This window comes from Macaca fascicularis, chromosome 17, assembly GCF_037993035.2.
Source record: "Macaca fascicularis isolate 582-1 chromosome 17, T2T-MFA8v1.1".
NCBI lineage: Eukaryota > Metazoa > Chordata > Mammalia > Primates > Cercopithecidae > Macaca > Macaca fascicularis.
This window is the reverse complement of record NC_088391.1, coordinates 9,163,973-9,190,623: the sequence shown is the minus strand read 5'-3', so window position 1 is coordinate 9,190,623 and position 26,651 is coordinate 9,163,973. Positions and strand designations below refer to the sequence as shown.

General features: G+C 40.0%; 1 protein-coding gene across 3 annotated transcripts in view; it reads right to left on the bottom strand.

Annotated features, from left to right (window-relative positions):
* The window catches only part of MTUS2 (microtubule associated scaffold protein 2), a 429,948-nt gene that overhangs the window by 151,350 nt on the left and 251,947 nt on the right, over window positions 1-26,651 (bottom strand). For all 3 annotated transcript variants that reach the window (XR_012426783.1, XM_045377128.3, XM_045377130.3), the window contains exon 5: window positions 9,140-9,238. Coding sequence is in view for 2 of the 3 variants with exons in the window: in XM_045377128.3 (XP_045233063.2) it covers window positions 9,140-9,238 (99 nt within the window). In the remaining variant the exon portion in view is untranslated. The remainder of the gene's footprint in view (window positions 1-9,139; window positions 9,239-26,651) is intronic.

Here is a 26,651-nt window from a genome sequence, read left to right as displayed (position 1 = left end):
AGGCTATGGCAAAAATGTATTCATCTGCAAACAAAGAAGAGGACCCTCACCAGAAACAAATCAGTCAGCACCTTGCTCTTGGATTTCTCAGCCTCCAGAATCATGAGAAAAAAATTCTATTGTTTAAGTCATCCAATCTATGGTATTTGTTATAGCAGCCCAAGTGGACTAAAACAACTGCATAACAACCATGAACATGAAGAGATACCGCTCTCAAGACTATATTATATTACACATTAAGAGGAAGATTATCTTGGGTGAGCCTGGCCTAATCAAGCAAGTCTACTAAAAGCAGAGTTATCTCCAGCTGGTCATAGAGCTGCATGTCAGAGATTTGAAGTCTGAGAAGGATTCAACACACCATTACTGCTTTGAAGATAAAAGGGAGCACATAGCAAGGCATGTGGATGGCCCTATGAGCTGAAGGTTGTCCCTGACTGATAGCCAGCAAGGAAACAAAAACTCTAGTACTACAAGCACATGAGCTAGATTCTACCAACAACCTAAATGACTTTAAAAGCAAACATTCTCCAGAGCCTCTAGTCAAGAACTCAGCCTGGCTGACATCTTCATATCAGCCTTGTGATCATTTGAGCAGAGAATTCAAGGTAAGCCACATCTGGACGTCTAACCTACAGAACTGTGAGTTAATAAATAAATGTTATTTTATGAAAAAGAAAGGGAAAGGAAAAGTAGTGAGGATATAGCAATCGAAACTATCCAGAATGAAACACAGAGAGAAGAAATACTCAAAGAAATGAACAGAATATCACTTTGAACAGGAGCTGTAGGGCAACTTGAAGAGGCCTAATATATGTGTTATTGGAGTCCCTGAAGATGAAGAACAAGGACTGAAAATATTTGAAAAAAAAATGGGCAAAACACCGCAAATTTGATGAAAACTATAAAAACAGATCCAAAAATCTCAACAAACTTCAAGCACAAAAACACGAAGAAAACAACAACAAGGAATATTGTAATTAAACTGATCAAAACCCATGAAAAAGAGAACATCTTTAAAGCAGCCAGAAAAAAGACACATTATGTACAAAGACCCAAAGATAAGAATAACAGCAGATTTTCCACTAGACATCATTCAAGATAGACACAAACAAAACAGCATCTTTAAATATTCAAAGAAAAAAATACCAACTTGGATTCAGAACAAAGCAAAAATATTTATCAAAAGCACAGGTGAACAAAATCCAAAAGAATTCACCACCAGCAAACCTCCACTACAATAAATGTTAAAGGAAGTCCTTCAGACAGAAGAAAAATGATACCAGACAGAAATGTGGATCTACACAAAGAAATAAAAAATACTAAAAATGGCAATTAAATGAGTAACTCAAAAGACTTTTATTATTTAAATTTCTTTAAAAGAAAACTGAGTGTTGATAATCAATAATAATAACAATGTAGTATAGGTTCATAATATATGTAGAAGTAAAATATCTAATAACAATAGCACAAATGCCAGGAGAGAGATGGAAATATGCTGTTATAACATTCTTACATCATGTACAAAGTGATATAATGTCACTTGAAGCTAGAATGTTGAAAGCTAATGACATATATTATGAAACATCCACTGGATAAAACAACCACTGAGAACACAAAAATAAGAGACAGATAGCTAATACATGAACAAAGGAGATAAACGGAATCATAAAAAACTTTCCAATGCCAAAAGAAGGCAGTAAAAGAGGGAAAAGAAAAGAAAGAACATATGGGTTAAATAGAAAATATGGCAAGATGGTAGATTTAATCTCAATTACATCAGTAATAACATCAGATGTATATGAAAGGCAGAGATTGCAGATTGGATAAAAAGTTAAGATCTAATTACATGAGGCCTATAAGAAGCCTACTTAAAAATAAATAGAAAAATAGATGAAAAGGTTAGTATGGAAAGATTATACCACGCTGAAAATAACAGAAAGCTGGAGTGGCTCTATTAACAATGAAAAAAGTAGATTTCAAGGAAAAAATTATTACCAGGGATAAAGAAGTTCATTTCATAATGATAAAGTGGCCAATTCATCAAAGTGATAAACTAAAACTTTATATACCTTATAGAGCTGATTCAGAATATATGGAGGAAAGGCTGATAAAGTTGACAAAGGAAACAGACAAATCTGCAATTACAGTCTGAGATTTCAAGCCCTCTCTCATCTACTGAAAGAACAGGTAGAGAGAAAATCAGTGAGGGTATAGAATACTTGACAATGCTTCAGCCAACCTGACCTATGAGATTTGTAGAACACTCCACACAGAAACAGCAGAGTAGACGCTGTTTTTTTAAGTATGCATGAAATGTTTACCAAGGTAGATCTTGTTGTGGGTCTTAAAACAAGGCTCGATAAATTTAAAGGATTCGAGTCATCTGTGACATAATAAGAAATATATATTTGCTCTCTGCCCCCAATTTCTGACACAGAGTTCCTAAAACCCTTGTACTTTGCTGAGTGATATGAGTGCTAGAAGAATCTTTTGTTCTAACATTTGGTTTTGATCCCAGTTTCTGACACAGAGCTCCTAAATCCCTTGGAATTTCCTGGGTAACAGAAGCATTATTTGCTCTAATGACAGCTTCTCTTGGTGGCTCCTGGATAGTTTCAGGATAGGGACTGGTCACCAGAAAGACCAAGCCATGATTAGAAGCTTGAAACTTCCAGCTCCCTCTCTCCCCTTCCTCCGCGGCTGGAGACTGAGTTAAGAATCAGTCATGTCTGTGTGATGAAGCCTTATCAAAACTCCTGAAGTATAGGATTCGGAGGACTTCTGGGTTGGTGAATGCATCCAGGTATCAACATGGTGGAGCGCCCTCTCTCTGTGGGACACAAGCTCCTGCACTCTGGACCTGACTCTATGTACCTCCTCATCCAACTCTTCATCTGTATCCTTCATCATATCCTTTATAATAAACTGGTAAATAACTGAGATGTTTCCCTGATTTCTGTGAGTTGTTATAATAAATTATTCAACTTAAGGAGAAGATTGTGAGAACCTCCAATTTGTAGCCAGGTCAGACAGAAGTGTGGGTCACATACACACCTACTACTTTTAGTTGGCACCTAAAGTGAGGGTCAGTCTTGTGCGATTGAGCCCTTAACCTGTGTGGCCTGTGCTAACTCTGGGTAATTAGTGTTATACTTGAATCAAATTGTAGGACACTTGGGTGGTGTCCACAGAGAAGTGGAGAATCGCTTGGTGTGGAAACCTCACATGTGTGGTGTCAGAGGTGCTGTGACGGGAGGAATAGGTTTGTGGTTTTTTTTTTTTTTTTGAATCATCCAAAGTATGTTCTCCAACCAAATTAGAATTACAAATTAGAGATCAATAACAGAAAGATCCCTGAGAGGTCCCCAAATATGTGCAAACTAAACAATACACTTCCAAATAATCATAGACCAAAGAAGAAATCCAAAAGGGAAATCTGAAAATATTTTGAACTCAATGAAGATGAAAACCGAATGTGTCAAAATGTGTGGACTATGACTAAAGCAACTTGTACAGAGAGATTTACTGTACTAAACACATACATAATTAACAAAAGACCTCCAACCAATGACATCAGCTAATTAAACCCAGTATAAGCAGAAGAAGAGTAAAAAGAACAGAAATCAGAAAGTGAGGGAAAATGGCAGACGGGAGGCAGGACTAACCTACGGCTCCCACTCAGATGGACAGAGCAGCTTGTGGAGACACACTGGGAACTTTTGGTCCAAGAACTACTGAAGAACACACCAGGAAAGCTGAGAGAATCCACAGACCCTTTGAAAGAGGTGGTTGTTGCTGCGGGCTCCATGACACAGCTGAAAAACTATGAGTGTCCGAAGTGTGACAGGGGAATGACTGTCCCCAAACACACGTCCTCACTGGGGAGCCTGAAGAACCAGATCACGGGAGAAGGATCTGACCTTATCGGGAGCTAAGACAAATTAGAGAGCTGAGCAAAATATAAGGGTAGGGGAAGCAGTGGAAGAGTCCTGTGGGCACTCTTGAACCCCAGGGAAGCCATTTCTGCCTTTGTCTCTCAGGGGTTCTTGGGGGAGGGGTGCCAGTGGAACTGGGGAAAGATCACAGGGAGAAGGAAACTTCCAGCTGAACTTTAAAACAATTTGCGCAGTTTCCTGGACAGACTCTGGAGAGGAGGTGATCTGGGAGTACGGATAGGAGCACAGAAGCCGCTACAGGTGGGGAGGCAAGAAACCTGAAAGTCCCGCTTGCTTTCTCAGCAGGGAGGCTTTTAGCCTGGGGCATGTCCCTCTTGTGCTGTTGGGGGGACATGTGGGAGTGACACTGGCCTTGTAAGGCCTGTCACTGCCAGCTTTCCCCCTGGCGACCTGCGTGACCCAGCAGAGGCGGCAATAATGCCCCTGGGAACATAATTCCATTGGCTTGAAACCACACCCCCATCCTGCACAACAGCCCCAGGGAGCCCCCTCTACCAAGGAGAGTCTGAGCCCAGACATGCCTAAATCTGCCCCCACCTGATTGTCTTTCTCTACCCACCCTGGTAGCTAAAGACAAATAACACAATCTCTTGGGAGTTCCAGGGCCCTGCCCACCACCTAAGAAACCAAATACTTATCATCCAGGTGGCATTAGGGCAAGCTCGTATCCTCCCTACACTACTGCAGCTGAGGCTCTCTTGAAAGTGCCGCCTCCTGGCTGGAGGTCAACCAACACTAAGCCAGTGTACTAAACAAAACTACAACCGAGGACCCTCTCAGAGTCCATTTCACTCCCCTGCTACCTCCACTGGAGCAGGTGCTCGTTACTCACGGCTGACAGACCTTAAGACACATGATATCACAGGACTCTTTGCAGACACTCCCCAGTACCAGCCTGGAGCCTGGTAGCTCAGCTGGGTGGCTAGACCCAGAACAAATATAACAATAGCTACAGTTCGGCTCTTAGGAAGTCCTATTCCTAGAGGAAGGGAGGAGAACACCACATTAAGGGAGCACCCCGTGTGACAAAAGAATCTGAACAATAGCCCTTGAGCCACAGATCTTCCCTCCAACATAGGCTACCCAAATGATAAGGAACCAGAAAAACAATTCCGGTAATATGACAAAACAAGATTCTTTAACACCCCCAAAAGATCACACTAGCTCACTAGCAATTGAGCCAAACCAAGAAGAAATCTCTGAATTGCCAGAAAAATAATTCAGAAGTTTGAGTATGAAGCTACACATGGAGGCACCAAAGAAAGGTGAATACCAACTTAAAAAAAAAAAGTTACAGGGTATGGATGAAAAAATCTCCAGAGTAATAGATAGCATAAATAAATAAAAAACAATCACGACTTCTGAAAACGAAGGACACACTTAGATAAATGCAAAATACACTGGAAAGTGTCAACAATAGAATCAAACAAGCAGAAGAAAGGAATTCAGAGCTGAAAAACAAGACTTTTGAATTAACCCAATTCAACAAAGACAAAGAAAAAATAATTTTAAAAAATGAATAAAACCTCCAAGAAGTTTGGGATTATGTTAAATAACCAAATCTAAGAAAAATTGGTGTTTCTGAGAAAGGAAAGAAATCTGAAACTTTGGAAAACAAATTTGAGGGAATAATCAAGGAAAACTTCCCTGGTCTTGCTAGAGATCTAGAGAGCTGAATACAAGAAGCTCAAAGAACACCCAGGAAATTTATTACAAAAAGATCATTGCCTAGGCACCTAGTCATCAGGTTATCTAAAGTGACAACAAACGAAAGAACCTTAAAAGTTGTCAGGAAAACGTATCAAGTAATTTATAAAGGAAAATCTATCCGATTAACAGCAAATTTTTCAGCAGAAACCCTACAAGCCAGAAGGGATTGGGGTCCTACCTGTAGCCTTCTTAAACAAAACAATTGTTAGCCATGAGTTTTTTATCCAATGAAATTATGCTTCATAAATGAAAGAAAGATACAGTCTTTTTTCAGACAAACATGTTGAGAGAATTTGCCACTACCAGGCAGCACTACAAGATCTGCTAAAAGGAGTTGTAAATCTTGAAACAAATTCTCAAAACACATCAAAATAGAACCACCTTAAAGCATAAATCTCACGGGATGTATAAAACAATAACACAATGACAAAAACAACAACAACAAGGTATTCAGGCAACAACCAGCATGATGAATAGAATAGTACCTCACATCTCAATACTGACATTGAATGTAAATGGCCTAAATGTTCCACTTAAAAGATACAGAATGGAAGAATGGATAAGAATTCACCAACCAAGTATCTGCTGTCTTCAAGAGACTCATCTAACAACACATAAGGACTCACATAAACTTAAGGTAGAGGGGTGGAAAAAGATATTCCATGCAAATGGATACCAAAAGTGAGCAGGAGTAGCTATTGTTGTATCAGACAAAACAGACTTTAAAGCAAAATGTTAAAAAAGACAAAGAGGAACATTATATAATGACAAAAGGACTCGTCCAACAGGAAAATATCACAACACTAAATGTATATACACCTAACACTGGAGCTCCCAAATTTATAAACCATTTACTATTAGACCTGAAAAAATGAGATAGACAGCAACACAATAATAGTGGGAGACTTCAGTACCCCACTGATAGCACCAGACAGGTCATCAGGACAGAAACTCAACAAAGTAACAATGCACTTCAACTATATCCTAGATAAAATGTAGTTTGTGGATATTTACAGAACATTCTATCCAACAACTGCAGAATGTACATTCATCAGCACGTGGAACATTCTCCAAGACAGACCACAGAATAGGCCACAAAAGAAGTCTCAATAAATTTCAGGAAATCGAAATTATATCAAGTACTCTCCCAAACCACAGTGGAATAAAAATGGAAATCAACTCCAAAAGGAACCCTCAAAACCATGCAAATACATGGAAATTAAATGACCTGCTCTTGAATGACCGTTGGGTCAACAATGAAATCAAAATGGAAATTAAAAAATTATTTGAACTGAATGATAACAGTGATACAACTTATTAAAACCTTTGGGATACAACTAAACCAGTTCTAAGAGGAAAGAAAGTTTGGAGCATTAAATGCCTGCATTGAAAAGCTGAAAGAGGACAAACAGAGAGTCTAAGGTCACACCTCGAGAAACTAGAGAAACAAAAACTAACCAAACTGAAACCCAGCAGAAGAAAAGAAGTAACAAAGATCAGAGCAGAATTAAAGAAAACTGAAAGACAAAAATAATACAAAAGATAAATGAAATAAAAACCTGGTTCTTTGAAAAGATAAACAAAATTGATAGACCATTAGCAAGATGAATCAAGAAAAGAAGAGGGAAGATCCAAATAAACTTGATTAGAAACAAAACAGGAAATACTATAACTGATACCACAAAAATACAACAGATCATTCCAAGCTACTATGAACACCTTTACATGAAAAACACAGAAAACCTAGAGGAGATAAATAAATTCCTGGAAATATACATCCTTCCTAGATTAAACCAGGAAGAAATTAAAACTCCAAACAGACCAGTAATAAGAAGCAAGATTGAAATGATCATAAAAAAAATTGCCAACAAGAAAAAGTCCAGGACCAGACGAATTCACAGTTGATTTCTATGTGACATTGAAAGAAGAACTGGTACCAATCCTATTGACACGAATTCAAAAGATAGAGAAAGAGGGAATCCTCCCTAAATCATTCTATAAAGCCAGTATCACCCTAATACTAAAACCAGGAAAGAACATCATAAATAAAAAGAAAATTACAACCAATTTCCCTGACAAACATAGATGCAACAATCCTCAAAAAAATCCTCGGCTTCCCACAGAGCTGGAGCTGTGGTCGGCCAGTCTCCTGCAGGGTGAATTTTCTTTTCCTTCCAAAGTGTTGCCCTTTAGAAATTCCAGATTTATGCAGGGTCCTCAGATCTGATCTCTCACCCAACTACCAGGCTTTGTCTCCTGTCCTTCACATTTACAGCTTTAATCTATTTTCCATAAATTTTTAATTAATCAGCAATTTTAGTAAGTTCTCTATTCTCCATGCTTTTGGGTTAACAGTGTAGCAACTAACAATGCAAGTCTGGAATACAGATTGCTTAGGTTAAAACCAAGGCTCCACTACTTATTACCTGTGACTTTGGGCAAATTAATGAAATGTCTGTGCCTCAGTTTCCTCACATGTAAAGAGAGGGGCGATAACACAACCTGTCTCACAGAGTTATTGTGGACATTAAATCAATTAACATATTTAAAGAGCACAGGACAGTACCTGGCACGCAGTCAGAGCTCAAACATTAGCTGCTATTAAGGCCACCATTTTTGGGCTTAAAGAAAATGTTTTGAGGTTGCATTGCATACTGTTCTACAATGGCAGGAACGTCTTACAACGGGAATATTCTTCTTTTTCTTTTTCTTTTTTTTGAGATGAAGTCTCGCTCTGTCATTCAGGTTGGAGTGCAGTGGCGTGATCTCGGCTCACTGCGACCTCCACCTCTCGAGTTCAAGTGATTCTCCTGCCTCAGCCTCCCAAGTAGCTGGAACTACAGGCGAAAGCCACCATACCCGGCTAATTTTTGTATTTTTAGTAGAGACAGGGTTTTGCCATATTGGCTAGGCTGGTCTGGAACTCCTGACCTCAAGTGATCCGCCCCCCTTGGCCTCCCAAAGCGCTGGGATTACAGGCATGAGCCACCACGCCTGGCCAGGAATATTCATATTAAACAATTTTTGACTTTCAAGTAACCTTATGTAGTTTGTTCATATCTGAATAAATGCAAATAAATGGTTTCCTCATTGACAGACTAACAAATCATTTGATACCCCTTATCTCTGTTCTTCTTCCTTTTAGACAATATTATTTCTTGAGGTTAGATCTTTAAAGTCTATTTTTCAATTGTAAATGATTTCTACATGCTATTGGAATAGCAGATACCCCTACACGGAGAAGATCCTCCCAGTTAAACGTAGCATAGCATCTTGTTTTTTCAAGATAAAATGATGTGAACAGTTGATTCATTTCATCTAGAGTCAGAAAACATCAGCATATGTATGTCAAGCTCTGGAACAATCATGTAAATCACATGGGCTGGCATTGCTCCATTAATGACATCTGAATAAGATAAATTCCAAGTTCAAGTCATCTCCCCAAGTAACACATCATATTTCCTACATACCTGGTGAATGAAGCTTGGTGGCTGAAGCTGCTACTCTCTTAGGAGATGAAAGAGCAGGTTTATTCGTATCTTGATCTTTCTGAGTGTCTTTCTTTGTTCCTATGCATAGTTGGAGAAGAGAAATAGAAGGTAAGCTAGTTAAAATTGAAATGGCAACAGAAATTGTGGAAAGGGTGGCTTCACAAAAGTCAAACAGATCAACAAAAGAAATAGTTGGGTGATTTGTTGCTATGGTCACCACCCCCTGTGCTTGAGGAATGACACACTTGTTTATAGGAAAAAGAATTTAGTTTTGAGTGGTCAGGGGAGGAGTAAGGACACTGCTGTCTCCGATTTGATGAAAAACATGCCCTTCTCTGAAAGTCACTGCCACCCTAATGACCCTGACCAAACTATCTGGGAATTAAAATTTTACTGTCCTCAGCCACCAACTTAGTCTGCCTGCCTGTCTCTGCCGAAACAAATTTTCAGAAGACGGGGAAGGATGCTGTAGCTGCATATAGCTGCTAATAACTTTCGCATCACCTGGAGCCAAGCCACAGGGGACATGGTCCAACTCTAATTAATTTCCATGCAGCGGGTCCACAGAGGTGACCTAGACAGCCTTTTAGCTCTCTTGGCTACAGCTGAGCCTTCGTGGAACTTGCTGCCAGAGCTGGTCCAGCAAAAACATGTGGACGCTCCTCACATTGTGTCCAGGGATACCCGGGGCACAGTGCAGCTTCTCCTTTGTGTTCTAGGCACAGTGCTCACCTTCACATCTCCTTTGTCAGAAAGTCAAAGAGCAGTGGATGGGAGATTAGCGAAATCACACAGACCTAGATTAACCCAAACCTGCCTTGGCTTCAGCGCACTGTTAGGTCATTTCAAAAACAAAGCTTGCTGTGGTTCCTTAGATGCAGACCATGAATGTCACCCCCACGCTCACCCCCAAACCCTGAGACCTCACTCTTCTTTCCAGCGGTAACTGCTGCTAGCAGTTTTGTGTTTATTCTCCCAGATTTTTTTCTAGGTATTTATAAAAGTACACACATATACAAATACAGCTACTAGTTAAATATGTGAACTAAACATTGCAACTTCTTTTTACCTACCCACATTTTTGGAGATCTTTTTCTTATCAGTGTATTTACAGATTTTTAAAAAAGAGCCACATCATACAGATGGGCAAAGACATACTGTAATTCAGTTCCCCATGGTCTTATGGATGAGCATTTAGATGGTTACAAGTTTAGCTAATGAAATAGCTTCATGTGCTGTAATAAACACTCTTATACTTGTTTCTTGGTACACACAGACCAGGATCTTCAGAGGACAAATACACAGAATTGCTTTTGCTGGATCGAGTCTGCTCTTTTGCAGTGTTGCTATGCACAGTCCAATCGTCCAACAAAAGGATCCACTAATTCATATTCCCAACAAACAGTGTCTGAGAACAGCTCTTCCAACATGCCTCATGCCCTACTGACACTGAAGTCTCAATCATTTAATCGATTCATTTAATTAAGCAATCATTTAATTATGATATGTGCCACCATATCAGATGGTGCAGCCCCAGATGACCTCAAAGACACTGTCACTGTCCCTGCCCACATCTGCCAGCCACAATGCCAGCCTTGTTGGTCCCCAAACATGCCATTCTTCCTCCTGTGGCTTGAGTTCCTCTGCACAGAATATTCTTTCTCTAGCCCTTAAGCATGGCTTATCCATCCATTCAGGAGGTCTCAGCACAGCCACGTCTCCTCACCACGCCTGGTGCTCCAGCTAATGTGGCCCTCTCACCACCTGCCAGTTTCCTCTTCACCCACTTCATTCTTCCTCACAGCATTTGTCACTGCCCAACAATCTACTGTATCCTCACCTGTTTGCTTAGTGTCTGTCTTCCCCACTAGAACACAAACTTTGACCCAGATAGGGTGGCCCCTCAGTGTGTGCCCCTCCAACTCCTGCTCTCCTCTGGGCTTCTTTCCAGGCAGGTTTGCCCAGGCATTTCAGGGCTCACAGAAGGCTGCACCTTCCAGGTCTGGAAAGCCCAGTCACTGCACTCTGCTGAAGTCACAGGGACCCCTCAGGGTACCTACTATATGGCTAAGCTCCCCATTCTCTTCCTTCACTTGGCTTTGGTTTTAGGTATAAACAAATATGGAAAGACACCGAGACTCCTGAAAGCTGAGAAGGGAAATATTAAAGTCCCCAAATCTGCACTAAACCTAATGTTTTGTGCTGAAAGGGAAACTAAATATGATTATTTATGTAGCCTTTCAGCATTTTCCATTCAGCTTTCATGGAGTACAAATTGTATTGTATCAAAAATGCAAATATTGATAGTTTGGACCCTGCAATTCCATTTGTATAAATCTCTCTTTGAAACACTTCTAAAAGTATGCAAAAACATAAATTATAACATGTATAACATAAGTTATATGAACTGTGGTATATTCAAACCGGGGACTACTATGCAGCCATTAAAAAGGATATCATAGCTCTGTATTGTACTGCCATGGAAAGCTGTCCATGATAAATTAAAAAGTTAGTTGAAAAGCATGCATGGAATCATCCCATTTTTATAACACAAAATGTCACCTGTATTATGCTTACAAGTAAGTAAAAATATCTGAAAGACAGGCACCAAACTTTTAATAGTGGTTACTTCTAAGCAGTAGGATTTAGGAGTTTTTACTTTTTATTTTAATATGCTTCTGCATTAGTTCCATATTTTGTAATCATCACACATTACTTGTATAATAACTAATAAGCAAAAAGAAAAGGAGAGAAACCAAACCAGTAATGAAACTAATTTGTCTGATCCATAAAAGGATAAGGAGAGAGAAGTCTTATCCAAGCAATCCTATAGCAATAACTCAAACCGAAAGTTTCACCCTTCCTTTGCTGGCAAACTTTACCACAGGAACACAAGGCCACCTGGAGAACTCTTGTATGGTCCGGGAATTATTGATGGCACAGATAATTACAGTGATGAATCAAGACCTTCTGTTCTTCTTGCCATTTTTTTTTTACAATCTAGACTCAGAATAAATGTCTTCTAAATACACGGTAAGCTTTCATTCACTCGACGAGATCTCTGAGTGTCTAGAAATGCTAGTGCGGTCTTTGGTCTCAGGTTTTCCTACTGTCCCCCGGCCATTGTCTCAGCCTTCTTGGTTACTCTGTCTTCTCAGCCTTCTTGGTTACTCTGTCTTCTTTCCTTAGACCTGGAACAAGGTATTCCCAGTGCAGCCTCCACCTTCTCCTGCCCAGTCTTCTGAGTGAGCTTATCCACTCAACAGGCTCACATCACCGACTTACATACACTGATGACCATATCTGTGATTTCCAATCCAGGTGGGCCCAGGTATCTCTCCTGGGATCCAGACCTGTTTTCAGTTGCCAAATAGACATTACTCCTTATCTATTAGATGACAAAAACCATTGTTCCCCAAATGGAGCTGGTTAGCTTCTTCTTAAACCCATTCTCTGTCCTGTACTTTGTTTCCTAGTCAATTGTCCTCCCAGTCACTGAAACCAGAAACCAGTCAGTCTTCTTCTCCATCGTACCATATCTAGCAGTCACGAGATCTTTCTGACCTTCAGTAGCTCCTAAGTCTGGCCCCTGATTCATTCTCACTTTGTACCTCAGCTCAGTCCTCATCATGTCTTGCTGGTACAACTACAGACTTCTCTTCAGTAATTTCTCCGTCTTGTGCCTTAATCTCTGAATCTTTACCTAACTCACCCTCCTTAGCACTGCCAGAAAAACCTTAAGCCTTTAACAAGATCCCGTGATTTTACTGTTAAAACCTTTCCAAAGCTTACCCTGGGCTTCAGAAGGAAGTCCCAACGCTGTGGTGTGGGGAAAGCACCCACCAGGATCTCCTGTCCTCTGCCAGGTGCCCCTGCTGTTTCCATGTGACCCCGGGTGTCTCAGCCTGTGCTGTTCACGGAGGCTGAGTGCTCAGCCTCTCCCTGGTCTGCCTGGCCCACTCCAGGTCATCTTCAATTTCAGCTCCTTCTGTTTTAGTTTTCCCATTACCACTGTAACAAATTACCACTTAGGAGTTTAAGACAACACACGTTTATTCCCTTCCAGTTCTGGAGGTCAGAAGTCTGAAATCAGTCTCACTGGGCTGAAGCCAAGGTGTTGGCCAGGCTGGTGGCTTCTAGACTCTCCAGGGGAGAGTCCATTTCCTTGCCTTGTTTGCCTCTCGTGGCTTCCTTCATTCCTTGGCTAGTGGCCCCTTCTTCCATCTTGAAAGCAATCACTCCAATCCCTGCTTCCTGCATCACGTCTTTCTAATTCCTCCTGCCTCTCTCTTACAAGGATGTTTGTGATGACATTGTCTCTATCTGAGTAATCCAGGATAATCTTCCCATCTCAACATTCCGAACTTCATGCAAAGTCCCTTTTGCCCTATAAGGTAACAATGACAAGTTCTGGTGATCCATACATGGACATATTCGGGGGTCAGTACTCAGCATACTACAGCTTCCCTGTCTAACTGAATGGCTCAACGAGGAAACTCTTTACTCACCAAAAACTCACCAACTGCTTGGTATCTATTAATCCCCAGAGTCCCTGATACTTATTTATGAAGCTTTTCCTTATTTTTTTTGACCCTTCTTGAATAGCAGTATTTCCTTAGACCCAACTCAGCTTTCCCTGATCTCTTTCCCTGAGTGCAGGCTCTGTGCTGCTAAAGCTAGCGGGCATCTCGTGCTAGGCCTCAGTAGCTCCTTTGAACAGCACCCCTGCTGACCTTTGGGGAATCGACCCTTGCCTCCTCTTGTTTCATGTGGTCAGAGTAGGGGGCTGAGGGACCAGGGCCTGGAGGGGGCGTATGACACAGGCCTGCCAGATAAGAGCTCGCACCGCTCTGGTGTTACGCAGTATCCTGGCTTGAGAATGAAACAAGATGTGAGTTGGGACGATGACAGTCCTAACTCGAGAATTTTGCTGGAATTACTAGGAAAAAATTCTCCTTTTGAGAGATGCCGAAGCTGGCAGGATATAGGCCTGGAGCAGCTGCTGACCATCTTTGTTCTCATGTGGGGAGAGCCTTTCTGAGGATGAGGCCACGAGTGGAGAACGAGGGGCCGGGAGATGGACATGTATTCCTGCCGCTGCAGTTGAAGTACCCCCCGGGGACAGTCATGCCTCATGTCAGCATGACCTCCAGAACCTCTCAGTTCTGTGAGCCCCAAATCCCTCTGCCCTTTTGCTTTCTTGTTGCCTAAGGCAATTTGAATTAGGTTTCTCTAACATGACACCAAACAAGACCTGGATAATATAATGCCGGCCAGAGAAAATAGCTCCTTAATCAATAAATGCACATGCTCTTCTCTCATGGGGCCATATGTTGGTCAAAACTGCTCCTCATGTGCCTTCTCTACACTGAGATTCAGAGCTCCATGAAAGAATGTTTGTACACAAACGCCAGAGCACTGGGGCTTCTGCCGGGAAGGAAGAAGGCAGCAGGAGGGGAAGAAATGCCAGCCTCAGTCTGGTCTCAGAAGAGAAGGCTGTAAGTTTAACTTGAAATACTGGCACTGATCATATTCACCCAATGCCAATCACTACAAACCCAGATGGTCCTAGACTGTTTCGTCATAGTGTAGCAAGAAGCACCTCAAAAGCCTACAGGGATGGGTGCTGCCTAGCAATCCACAGAGAGTGTCTCAGAAAAGAGAAGAATAGTGTAAAAGCTCATTTTCTCCCACGGACAAGGACTTTCCACAATGGTATCAGTGGCTTCCACAACAGCTGGCAGAAGCACCATTGTGTAATTTATTCCTGAACCGGACATCATAAAAGTGACTTACAACTTGTTTATTACAAATGCTGAAAAGAAAGACAAACTGCACAGGACCCATGAAAACATGACTTGGCCCTAAAGCTGCCCAATCAAGAATGATGGCTTGATGTGTCAATTACAGATTTTAAAAAATGAGGAAACTCTTCTTACTCACCAGAAAGTCACTAACTGCTTGGTCTCTATTAGTCCCCTGAGTCCCTGAACATAAACAAGAATAATGGCTCACTCTGAGGACGAGGCTGTCATCTCAAAAAGAAAAAAAAAAAAAGAAAGAAATAACAAGTGACAACAGCTAATTCAGGATCCTCACTGAGCACATCTAAATGGGAAAAAAAGATTTAAGAGAATAGCTATATACTTTTTTAATAAAAAGAAGTCAGCACATCAAAAAAAAAAAAAAACCTAAAACATTTTTATAGGCTCTTAATCTCACATACAATAGGCTGCAAATTCCTGAAAGTAAATCTCAATGTAAGTAAGAAAAGATAAGAAACAGAAAGGATAAAGAAGTATATACAGCAACAGACTTTATCCCCCAACTATCTAAGGTTCTCCCTCCACATGCCTGTGAAAGCACATGTCACGGGGTTGACCCTGCCCTGGCCCCACAGATCAGCTCCCATGCAGCGAACACGAGGACTGCAGATGCAGATGGAGCGAAGCAAGAAGAGGGAAAAGCAAAGGTGGCCATAATGCAAGTGATGATTATCACTCCAGTGCAACCGGAAGGAGGTGAATAGAAAACATGAATGATGCAATCAGAAAATATAGATTCTGAAGCCATTTGTAAGACGAATTGAATGGCAACATTTCAAGGTAGGATTCATAGGGATTGGATAGAATGAAGAAAGGAAACGTATCTAGATAAGAATATACAGAATAAAAGAGACACCTGGATGAGTTATAAACTAAAGAGAGAGAGGAGAGAGAGACACCGAGAGAGAGAGCGAGTGAGAGCGAACTCAGGAGAGTTAGATGCAAGGACTAGAGGAAAGGAAATCAGTTTTCAGCTGCTAATAGTAATTTTTTAAATATTAAGAGGAATATCTGATATTGACGCAGGAGAGTTAATAGGAGAAACAATCTGAATATTGGGCTATATTGGGAAGGTGGATTTTAACCTATTTAAGCTTTGTTCCATTTCAACATCCAGGCACTGCATGCATGAAGGCAGAGATTGTAGCTGGGAATTTAAGTGAGAATACGGAGGTTTCTGTACTCAAATAGAGGCCTAGTGAAGCCTAATTATTACCTGGATAAGACTAAGGGATAATACATTCTGAAAATTATGAAAAGGTAAGGATAGAAGAGTGAACAAGTGGTTTTTGAAATATATATATATATATGTGTAAAAGCTTTGTAAATTCCCCCCCCCCCCAAGCCCAATACATTCACTGATCGATTCATTATTAAGCACAAAGAATCCATAAGGCACTGTCCTAGTGAAAGACAGAGGTATGAGCTGTAACGGAAGTTACACGTTTGGGAGAGATATTTATCATAAGCATTTATAAACACCAGGTACCATGTTGCAGTTGCTTCTGTGTATGTTACCTCACCTGACACCTGTCCAAACTCTGTGGGTATTATTGTTACTGGTTCACAAATGAAGGAACTGAAAGTATGGAGTTTGTAGCATATCCGCATCTACCAGTACATGGCTAAACCTGCAACTTCCGGCCCTACTTAGACTGCGTTTCACTACACTGCAGTGGCCTCAGTGAGTCCTGAGAAGTAATGAGTTCTACCGCCTGCCTGCTCGCCTGCCCACAGAAGCACAGTGGATCCAGGTGGAGTCTGATTCCATTTGAAGGGAAGAAGCAAGGGGAAGGGGTGAGAACGCTTACAAGAGAGTAGGGGTGTTGGGGAGACGGCAGGAAGGCTGTGACTAAGAGACCAGGAAATGGCTTAAGCCATTAGTTTTCAAACACTGGGGGCCAGCGAATCCCAACATCCTTTCCATCCCTGGCCCCAACCTTTCTCCCTCCGATGCTTCCTCTGTACTATGTGGAACTCCTTCTTCCTTTGGTAAAAAATCTTCATCCCTTACCTTTGTCCTCAATCTCTCTCAGAGCAGTTTTCTCAAATGGTTGCCACTGGTGCTTTTCCTCCACATTCAACTCTATCCTGGTCAGGAGGTCTCCTTTAAACTCTCAAATACCCCACTAGAACATGAGGCCCCACACATGTGTAAAGTGCCTTTCCTTTGAGGTTCCAAGGTTCTTGCTGCCTAATCGAACACTATTCCTACAGCACGGTTACTGCCTCTCACACCCCACAGGTGTGGTCTTCCCCTTTACCCTCAGGTACTGACACCCTAGTAATCCCCAATGCATGCCTCATCTAGCATCCCAGCTTTCAGTCCTTTGACACCTGCAACCCAAGAGGCACCCTGAATCAAGACCCTGGGCATCACCATGGACCTTGTCATCACCTTAAACTTCGCCTCTGAAATTCACATATCCTTCTTTCTGGTTACAACCCTCTATCCCTCCACCATCTCACTATGCTGTCGCCTATCAATTCATATCTACAACGCAGACAATAATCTCTTTCCCCACACCATCAGTCTCCTTCTGTCTTCAACTCCCTTATTATCCAACCTAAAGTTTACCCCAGAGTCCTTTACTTCTACCACTTTATTAGCCACATGCTTGCTCTCATTTCAGAGACAACAGAAACAACAATGGTCACAACTGTCTGCAGGACCCAACCCTGGCTCAATCCGTTGTCACCCTTTTCTAGCCCAGCTGAGCACACAATGACACAGATGGGGACATCAAATTTATAGTCACCAGGTATCACTGTGGCCACAGCAAAGTCCAGCAATTATTTCTTCCATTTTTTCCTTTTCATCCTTTGCATACCTTTTAAAAAACTATTTTTATTATTCTAATTGGCACACAGTAATTGTACGTATGTATGGGGTACATACTGATATTTTGGAACATGTAAACAATATGCAGTGATCATATTGTGATAACAAGCATACCCATCACCTCACATATAGATCATTTCTTTGTGTTGGGACCATGCCAGATCCTCTCTTCTAGCTACTTGAAAATATGCAATAGCTTATAATTAACTAGAGTCACCCTACAGTTTTATAGAACACTAGAACTGATTCCTTCTAACTGTAATTTTGCATTAATTAACTAATCTCTTACTTTCTCTCCTTCTCCCTACCTTCCCAATTTCTAGTAACCACTATTCTATTCTCTAGTTCTAAGAGATCAACTTTTTTAGATTCCACATATGAGAACATGTGATATCTGGCTTTCTGTGCCTGGCTAATTTCACTTCACATAATCTCCTCCAAGCTCATCCATGTTGCCATAAATGACACAACTCCATTCTTTTCAATGGATGAATGGTATTCTATTATGTATATGTATCACATTTTCTTTATTCATTCATCTGTTGATGGACACAGGTTGATTCAACATCTTGGCTATTGTGAATAGTGCTGCAATAAACACAAGAGTCCAGATACCTCTACAATGCTCCGATCTCCTTTCCTTTGGATATATGCCCAGTAGTAGAACTGCTAGATCATATGGTAGAAAACTATTTTTCAAAACAAAGTTCTGTATTGATCCCTTTCTGAAAGGTCATTCTGCAAGGTTTTAAACAACAACAAAACCCACCCAGTAGTATCTTCTCTCATCTCTCCATACACTTTCATATTCATCACTTCCACATTTTGAGTTGTTTTTTCTATGCATCTCCATAGATATAAGTAAAATGTTTATAATGCTACTTCTTGATATTTATATTTTACATATATTTTAGTAACTTATTACAGCAAATGACACTTTTTTTTCTCTGCAGGCTCCCTTCCACACTACCTCCCCCATCATTGCAATACAGTTGTACCATTTTTGGTTAGGTCAAAATTCAGTTCACCTTGTTAAAACCATATATGAATATTATTTACAACTGAACCATCTTCTTGTCTGACTTTTGTTTTCCCTGGGTTTAATAGCTGCCTTGGTTTTTGTTTGCTTAGTTTTCTATGTATATATTGCTAATTCTCCCACGAGTTCTCCATCAGCATATAACTTTCCTCTCATAATTATGACATGTAAGGTTATACCTCAGTGTAGTTTTGTTTTCTTGGAGCCATTCTTCCTGGAGCCCTCAATTCTCCATTTCATTCTAGACTGGTCATTTCTAGGGCTGTGACATGGCTGTCATTTGAGCTGCATCATCATTCTGGGAAATTCCTTTGCTTTTTTCCTACTTCAGGTTCCTATTTTCTGGACCCCCATGCCTTCCTCTTTCTTGATCTACTTCCTTACTTTGGTAGAGCACATTTTTTTTAAGTTTCTGGAGAAAGGTATACATGAGGTAAATTATCTGACAGCTTCCAAAGCTGAAGATTTCTTCATCCAATTGGTTGCTTGGCTCAGTGCAGAATTTTAACATGGCACATGGCAGTCATTTCCCCCAGAAATGCTAAGGTATTTCTCTTTTAGCGTCCAGGGTTGCTACTGATAAGCCTACTGATGTTATTCTAAATCTCAGTCTTTTGTGTGTGATCTGTTTGCTCTCTTGGGAGGTTCCTGGTGCCTTCTCCTTTTCCCCAGCGTTGTAAAATTTCATGCTGATGTGTCTTGCTGTGGATCTTTCTGCATCCATTATGCTAGACACTTAGTGTGCCCTTTTAATTTGTAAACTCTCATTCTGCAGTTCTGGGAAATTTTCTTGATATGTTGCTTCATAATTTCCTCTCCTCTGATTTCTCTGTTGTTTTTATGGAACTCCTAATATTTGCGTTCCATATATGTGTATACACATATACATGTAGATATATATCTTATTATATATCTTCTCTCTCTCTGTATAATCTCCAAACTATAGATGAATGTTTCTCTTCAGATGTCTCCCATGCACATCACACTCCATATGTCCAAAATTGAACTCATTGTCACCTAACAAAGCCTCTTTTCATTCTTAGCTTCCCTAACTTGGAAAATGTGATTTTTGCCCAAGCCAGAAATAATGATCTTGTCTTCATCTCCTCCCTCTCTCACTTCTTTATGTTCAAAAAAATGCCAAATCTTTTGAAATATACATCTTGTGTCTCTCTTAAATCTAGTCCACTTTTTTTCATAGTCACTGCAACTTCGTAATTCACACCAGTGCCATGCCTCCTGTAGGGAGAGCTCTGCAGCAGCCCCTACCTCTTCATCACTCCTGTTAGCTCTGCTCCCTCTACTCCAACACATCCTTCACACCTCAGACTGCTGCTCTAATGCTCTGGGGCCACAGCTTTACTACACTATGGGTTGAATGCCTTCTCACCTGTCCATATTCCCCATTAGACAACACACTTCATGAGTATCGCCCACTCAGTAAATATCCATAAATAAATGAGTTGGTTATTATTACTAACTAATCACATTCTTCCCCCATGGAAAATAAAGTGAACCTTGAGATTAGGGGAATTCCTGACATTTTAAATAGCTTTTTATTTTATCTTTCTTGTTTCTTTTCTAGTACCTCTCTCTTCCCACATAATAAACAAGCAGGTTGTAAATGATTAATGAGAAATCACTGTACATACTGCTTGAAACAAAATGAGTAAAGCTTTGAATACGATGGATTTGTAGGAAGAAAATAATCCACTTCTGGGGAATCAGGACTTTGCATGATCTATTAGGTACTGACAGCATGTGAATAAGTAACTAGTGGTAATAAATACTCTGCATTTTTAAAACTACACAGGTAGATGTTTGAATTTTATCCATGGTGGCACTTTTCATTAAGCCAAAATAAAATAAATAATCTGGATTATTTGCCTCTTTCTACCCAATAATTTACTTTCGCATTAATTCAAAAGCACAATAAAAGTATGCCCTTTTAAAAGCTAACATTCTCCCCACATAAATTTAAAAATCCCTAACATGGTCTTTTAGTATTAAGTGTCCTCATGTTAGATCCTGTAGTTTTACTTGAAAGCCTGCCTCATCCTTTAAAAAAATTTTGGAGCTATCATTTTCTCATAAGAGCCTAAGCATTCCCTTATTCATTCATTTGTCATATATTTATTGGCTAGCTGCATTGTACTTGATATGGTATTAGCTGTTGGAGGTTTCAAAGTGAAAAGACAGAATCCTCAGCTCTAGGAATTCACCAATTAGTTGGGCGTGTAAATAAGTAATGACAAGATAATGTAGCAAGCACCAGCCCAGAGGTTTGGGCAAAGATTTCTCTCTGGGAGTGTGGAGGAAGAGCCAGGTAAGGCTTCACTGCAGAAGGTTATGTCTGAGATGAGACATGAAGTATGTGAGATTTGTCAGGAGGCCAAGGGCACCGCAGAGCAGTGCAGTTGGAGGGATGTGGGGGCCGTGAGCACGTGCAAAGGAACCAGGGGTGAAGGAATACAGGTCAGGGAGAGTAGGGTGGGGAATAAGGTTGGAGGGTTTGTTTTTGAGTCCAGCCTACAATGTTTCTAGCCCTATATGATGTCCCACTTCGCTAGACCAAGGCAAATATTCTTACTAAGTTTCCCTCCAGTGAGTCTGAACTCCCCTGAAACTCCAATTGGAGGCTAAATCAGGCTACCTTTGATTGGATAGTAATTGTACAATTTTTTGCCTTCTTTTTTATAAATGGGGAACTTTGTGATTGAAGTTGCCACTGAATGGAAACAATGACTAATAAACAAATAGAAAGTAAACAATAAGTTAAACCGTCTTTGGCTTCTATTGCTTATGGTTTAAACTAAGTTATCTGGTTAAGATGTCAGATCGAGACTCAGCCATCCAAGGTACGTATGTATTAAAATAAGTTATTTCCTTTCTTATAAAAGGACACATAAGAGAGAGAAGTAAAAAAAAAAAAAAAAAAACACTTTTCTTCATTTGCATCATATTCTCAACCAGCCATAACCATTTAAATGCATTATTTCAAACCAAATTATATATATTCATTCATATATTTTTATTAATCGACTATAATACAGTTTTAAAACATTTTTATCACAAAATACAATACTTATCTGTGCAGTTTAACACATAATTATAACACAAACATCCATGCAATTGTTACCCAGGTGAGGAGTGGGAATAGTAGAAGATCACTGGCAGCCAGAAGGATGACAGGTCTCCACCGTGCTTTTCCCATTCGAGGAAACAACCGTCAAGATGTCTGTAGCGATCATGTCTTGCTTTTTCTCATAGTTTTACCACTTCACCTGCAGCCGTAACAATATCCTGAAGTCTATTTAGAAACTTGACATCGATGAAACCATACTGTCTGGATTCTGTGGTCTTGCAATTTCTACTACACATTAAACTTGTAATTTGCATCCACACTGCAGCATGTAGCCCCAGTTCACTTGCATTGACAAATAATGATCCATTGTGCGCATACATCACTATAGATTCACTTATTCTACCATCGATGAGTTTGAGTTGCCCCCACTTCTAGTTTTTGGCCATTATGAACAATGCTGCTTTGAACAGGTTTGTACATGTCTCTAGATACACATGTGTATGAATTTCTCATATACCTATGAGCAGAAACCCTAAATTATGACACACAAGAAAGTTTACTAGATAACACTAAATTATTTCCCAAAGTGGCTCCATCAATTTCTCCTTTCCGGCCAGCACTGCATGACAGTTCCCCACGTACATCTTCACCAATATTTAAAAGGTCAGATTTTTAAAATATCGTTATTCTAATGGATACACACCTCACTGTGATTTGAATTGCGTTTTTCTGATTACTGATGATGTTCAGCCCTATTTAAATATCTTTATTGGCTATTTTATTTTTTTACTTTTGTGGAGTATTGACCAAATCTTTTGGTTCCTTTTTCGTCTGCCCATTTTTGTGCGCTCACTTGTAAGGGTTGCAATTTGCAGCCTTTTTTAAAGCTTTATCATCTTTCATGATGATATTCGTCTACACTATTTTTTCCAAACGTGAACTAAATACTAACTTAAGTTGTTGAAATCATAATTCACAATGGAGACAGTAGCCACTGAAAAGTAGAAGTGGTAATTACAAATATCAATTATTTTCAAGTCGGAGGCGGAATTAGGTAAAAGACACAACGAAGAGGTTGTTGAGCATATGATTAAGGGCCCAGACATTCAGCTTTACTATGTCCTTAGCTGTGTAAACGGCAGCAGGTTACTTGAACTCTCTGCGCGTTTGTTTCCTCCAGTGTAAAATGGGTGATAACAGTAGCTACTCCATAAGGGTACTGTGAGAATAAAATGGGACTGTGGATTAAGAGTGCTTAGCATAAAATTAACACAACTGAACTCATGGAGATAGAGAACAGAATGAAGGTTACTAGAGGCTGGGAAGGGTAATGGGGTTGCAGGAAACTGGGGATGATTAATGGATACAAAAATATAATCAGATAGAATAAATAAGATCTGGTATTTGATAGGACATCAGGGTGACGACTGTCACAATAATTTTTTTGTATATTTAAAAATAATGAAAAGAGGATAACTGAATTGTTTCTAACACAAAGAAAGGATAGATGCTTGAGGTGATGGAGACGTCATTTACCCTGATGTGACTACTGCACATTGTATGCCTGTATCAAAACATGTCATGTAACCCATAAATATATATACCTACTATGTACACACAAAGATTAAAAATAAGTGCTTAGCATAATGCCGGGTCCTGATTAAGCATGCAAAATGGTATTTCTTAGCAATATTATTATAAATATTTATTTAGAACCTACTACGGTCTGAATGTTTGTGTTACTCCAAAATTCACATGTTGAAATCTAAATTTTTTTACATGACAAATGTTCATTTTTATTATTTTATTACTTTGTTCTTTAACTTCAAGTTCAGGAGTACATGCGCAGGATGTGCAGGTTTGTTACATAGGTAAACGTGTGCCATGGTGGTTTGCTGCACAGATCATCTTATCACCTAGGTATTAAGCCCAGCATCCACTAGCTATTCTTCCTGATGCTCTCCCTCCCTGCACCCTCCATCCCACAGGCTCCAGTGTGTGTTGTCCCCATCGTGTATCCATGTGTTCTCACCATTCAGCACCTACTTATAAGTGAGAACATGTGGTGTTTGGTTTTCTGTTCTTGCATTAGCTTTCTGAGGATAATGGCTTCCAACTCCATCTGTGTCCCTGTAAAGGACATGATCTTGTTCCTTTTTATGGCTGCATAGTATTCCATAGTGTACATATATGCACCACATTTTCTTTATCCAGTCTATCATTGATGGGCATTTGGGTTGACTCCATGTCTTTGCTACTGTGAATGGTGCTGCAATAAACATACATGTGCATGTATCTTTATAACAGAATGATTTATATTCCTTTGGGTATATATATATAATAATGGGATTGCTGGGTCAAATGGTATTTCTGCCTCTAGGTCTTTGAGGAATTGCCACACTGTCTTCCACAATGGTTGAACTAATTTACCCACCCACCCAACCCTCCCATACAACATTTACCTATGTATGTAAAAGTGTTCCTTTGTCTCCACAACCTCACCAGCACCTGTTTTAACTTTGTAATAGTAGCCATTTTGACTGGCATAAGATGGTATGTCACTGTGGTTTTGATTTGCATTTCTCTAATGATCAGTGATGTTGAGGTTTTTTTCATATTTGTTGGCTACATGTATGTCTTCTTTTGAGAAGTGTCTGTTCATGTTCTTTGCTCACTTTTTAATGGGGTTGTTTCTCATAAATGTGTTTCAGTTCCTTGTGGACTCTGGATATTAGACCTTTGTCAGATGGATAGATTGCAAGAATTTTCTCCCTATCTGTAGGTTGTCTGTTCACTCCGATGATGGTTTCTTCTGCTGTGCAGAAGCTCTTTTTAATTAGATCCTATTTGTCAATTTTTGCTTTAGTTGCAATTGCTTTTGGTGTTTTCATCATGAAATCTTTGCCCATGCCTATGTCCTGAATGGTATTGCCTAGATTTTCTTCTAAGGTTTTTATAGTTTTGAGTTTTGCATTTAAGTCTTTAATCCATCTTGAGTTAATACTGTATATGGTGAAAGGAAGGGGTCCATTTTCATTTTTCTGCATATGGCTAGCCAGTTTTCCCAGCACCATTTATTAAATAGGGAATCCTTTCCCCATTGCTTATTTTTGTAAAGTTTGTTGAAGATCAGATGGTTGGTGAAGATGCTGGTGGATTCCACAACGTACTCAGTGCCAGCATCACCCCATTTGATTTTGGAGGGATCTCGCTCCTGGAAGATGGTGATGAGATTTCCAGTGATGACAAGCTTCCTGTTCTCAGCCTTGATGTGCCATGGAATTTGCCATGGGTAGAAACATACTGGAACATGTAGACCATGTAGTTGAGGTCAATGAAGGGGTCACTGATGGCCACAATATCCATTTTGCCAGAGTTAAAAGTAGCTCTGGTGACTAGGCTCCCAACATGACCAAATCTGTTGACTCCAGCCTCCACCTTCACCATGGTGTCTCAGGGATGTGGCTGGCAATGCGAGAGAAGATGCAGCTGTCTGTCAAACAGGAGGAGCAGAGAGCTGACCATTTTCATGATATTCTTTCTATCCATGAGCCTCGAATGTTTTTCCATTTGTTTGTGTCCTCTGTGATTTCCTTGAGCAGTGGTTTGTAGTTCTCCTTGAAGAGGTCCTTCACTTTCCTTGTTAGCTGTATTTCTAGGCATTTTATTCTTTTTGTAGCAATTGTGAATGGAAGTTCATTCATAATTTGGCTCTCTGCTTTCTTGTTGTTGGTATATAGGAATGCCAGCAATTTTTGTAGATTGATTTTTATATTCTGAGACTTTGCTGAAGTTGTTTATCAGCTTAGGAAACTTTTGGGCTGAGATGATGGGGTTTTCTAGATATAGGATCAGGTCACCTGCAAACAAAGATAATTTGACTTTGTTTCTTCCTATTTGAACAACCTTTATTTCTTTCTCTTGCCTGATTGCCCTGGCCAGAACTTCCAATACTATGTTGAATAGGAGTGGTGAGAGAGGGCATCCCTGTCTTGTGCCAGTTTTCAAGGGGAATGCTTCTAGCTTTTGCTCATTCAGTAGGATATTGACTGTGGGTTTGTCATATGTGGCTCTTATTATTTTGAGGTATGTTCCTTCAATACCTAGTTTATTGAGAGTTTTTTAACATGAAGGAATGTTGAATTTTATTAAAGGTCTTTTCTGAATCTATTAGAGATAATCATGAGGTTTTTGTCTTTAGTTCCATTGATGTGATGAATCACATTTATTGATTTGCATATGTTGAACCAACCTTGCATCCTGGGATGAAGCCAACTCCATCATGGTGGATAAGCTTCTTGATGTGCTGCTAGATTTAGTTTGCCAGTATTTTATTGAGGATTTTTGCATCAATATTCATTAAGGGTACGGGCCTGAAGTTTTCTTTTTTTGTTGTATCTCTGCCAGGTTTTGGTATCAGGATAATGCTGGCCTCATAGAATGAGTTAGGAAGCAGTCCCTCCTCTTCAATTTTTTGAAATAGTTTCAGTAGAAATGGTATCAGTTCTTCTTTGTACCTCTAGTAGAATTTAGCTGTGAATCCATCTGGTCCTGGGCTTTTTTAGGTTGGTAGGCTATTTATTACTGCCTCAATTTCAGAACTTGTTATTGGTCTATTCGGGGATTCAATTTCTTCCTAGTTCAGTCTTGGAAGGGTATATGCGCCCAGGAATTTATTCATTTCTTCTAGATTTTCTAGT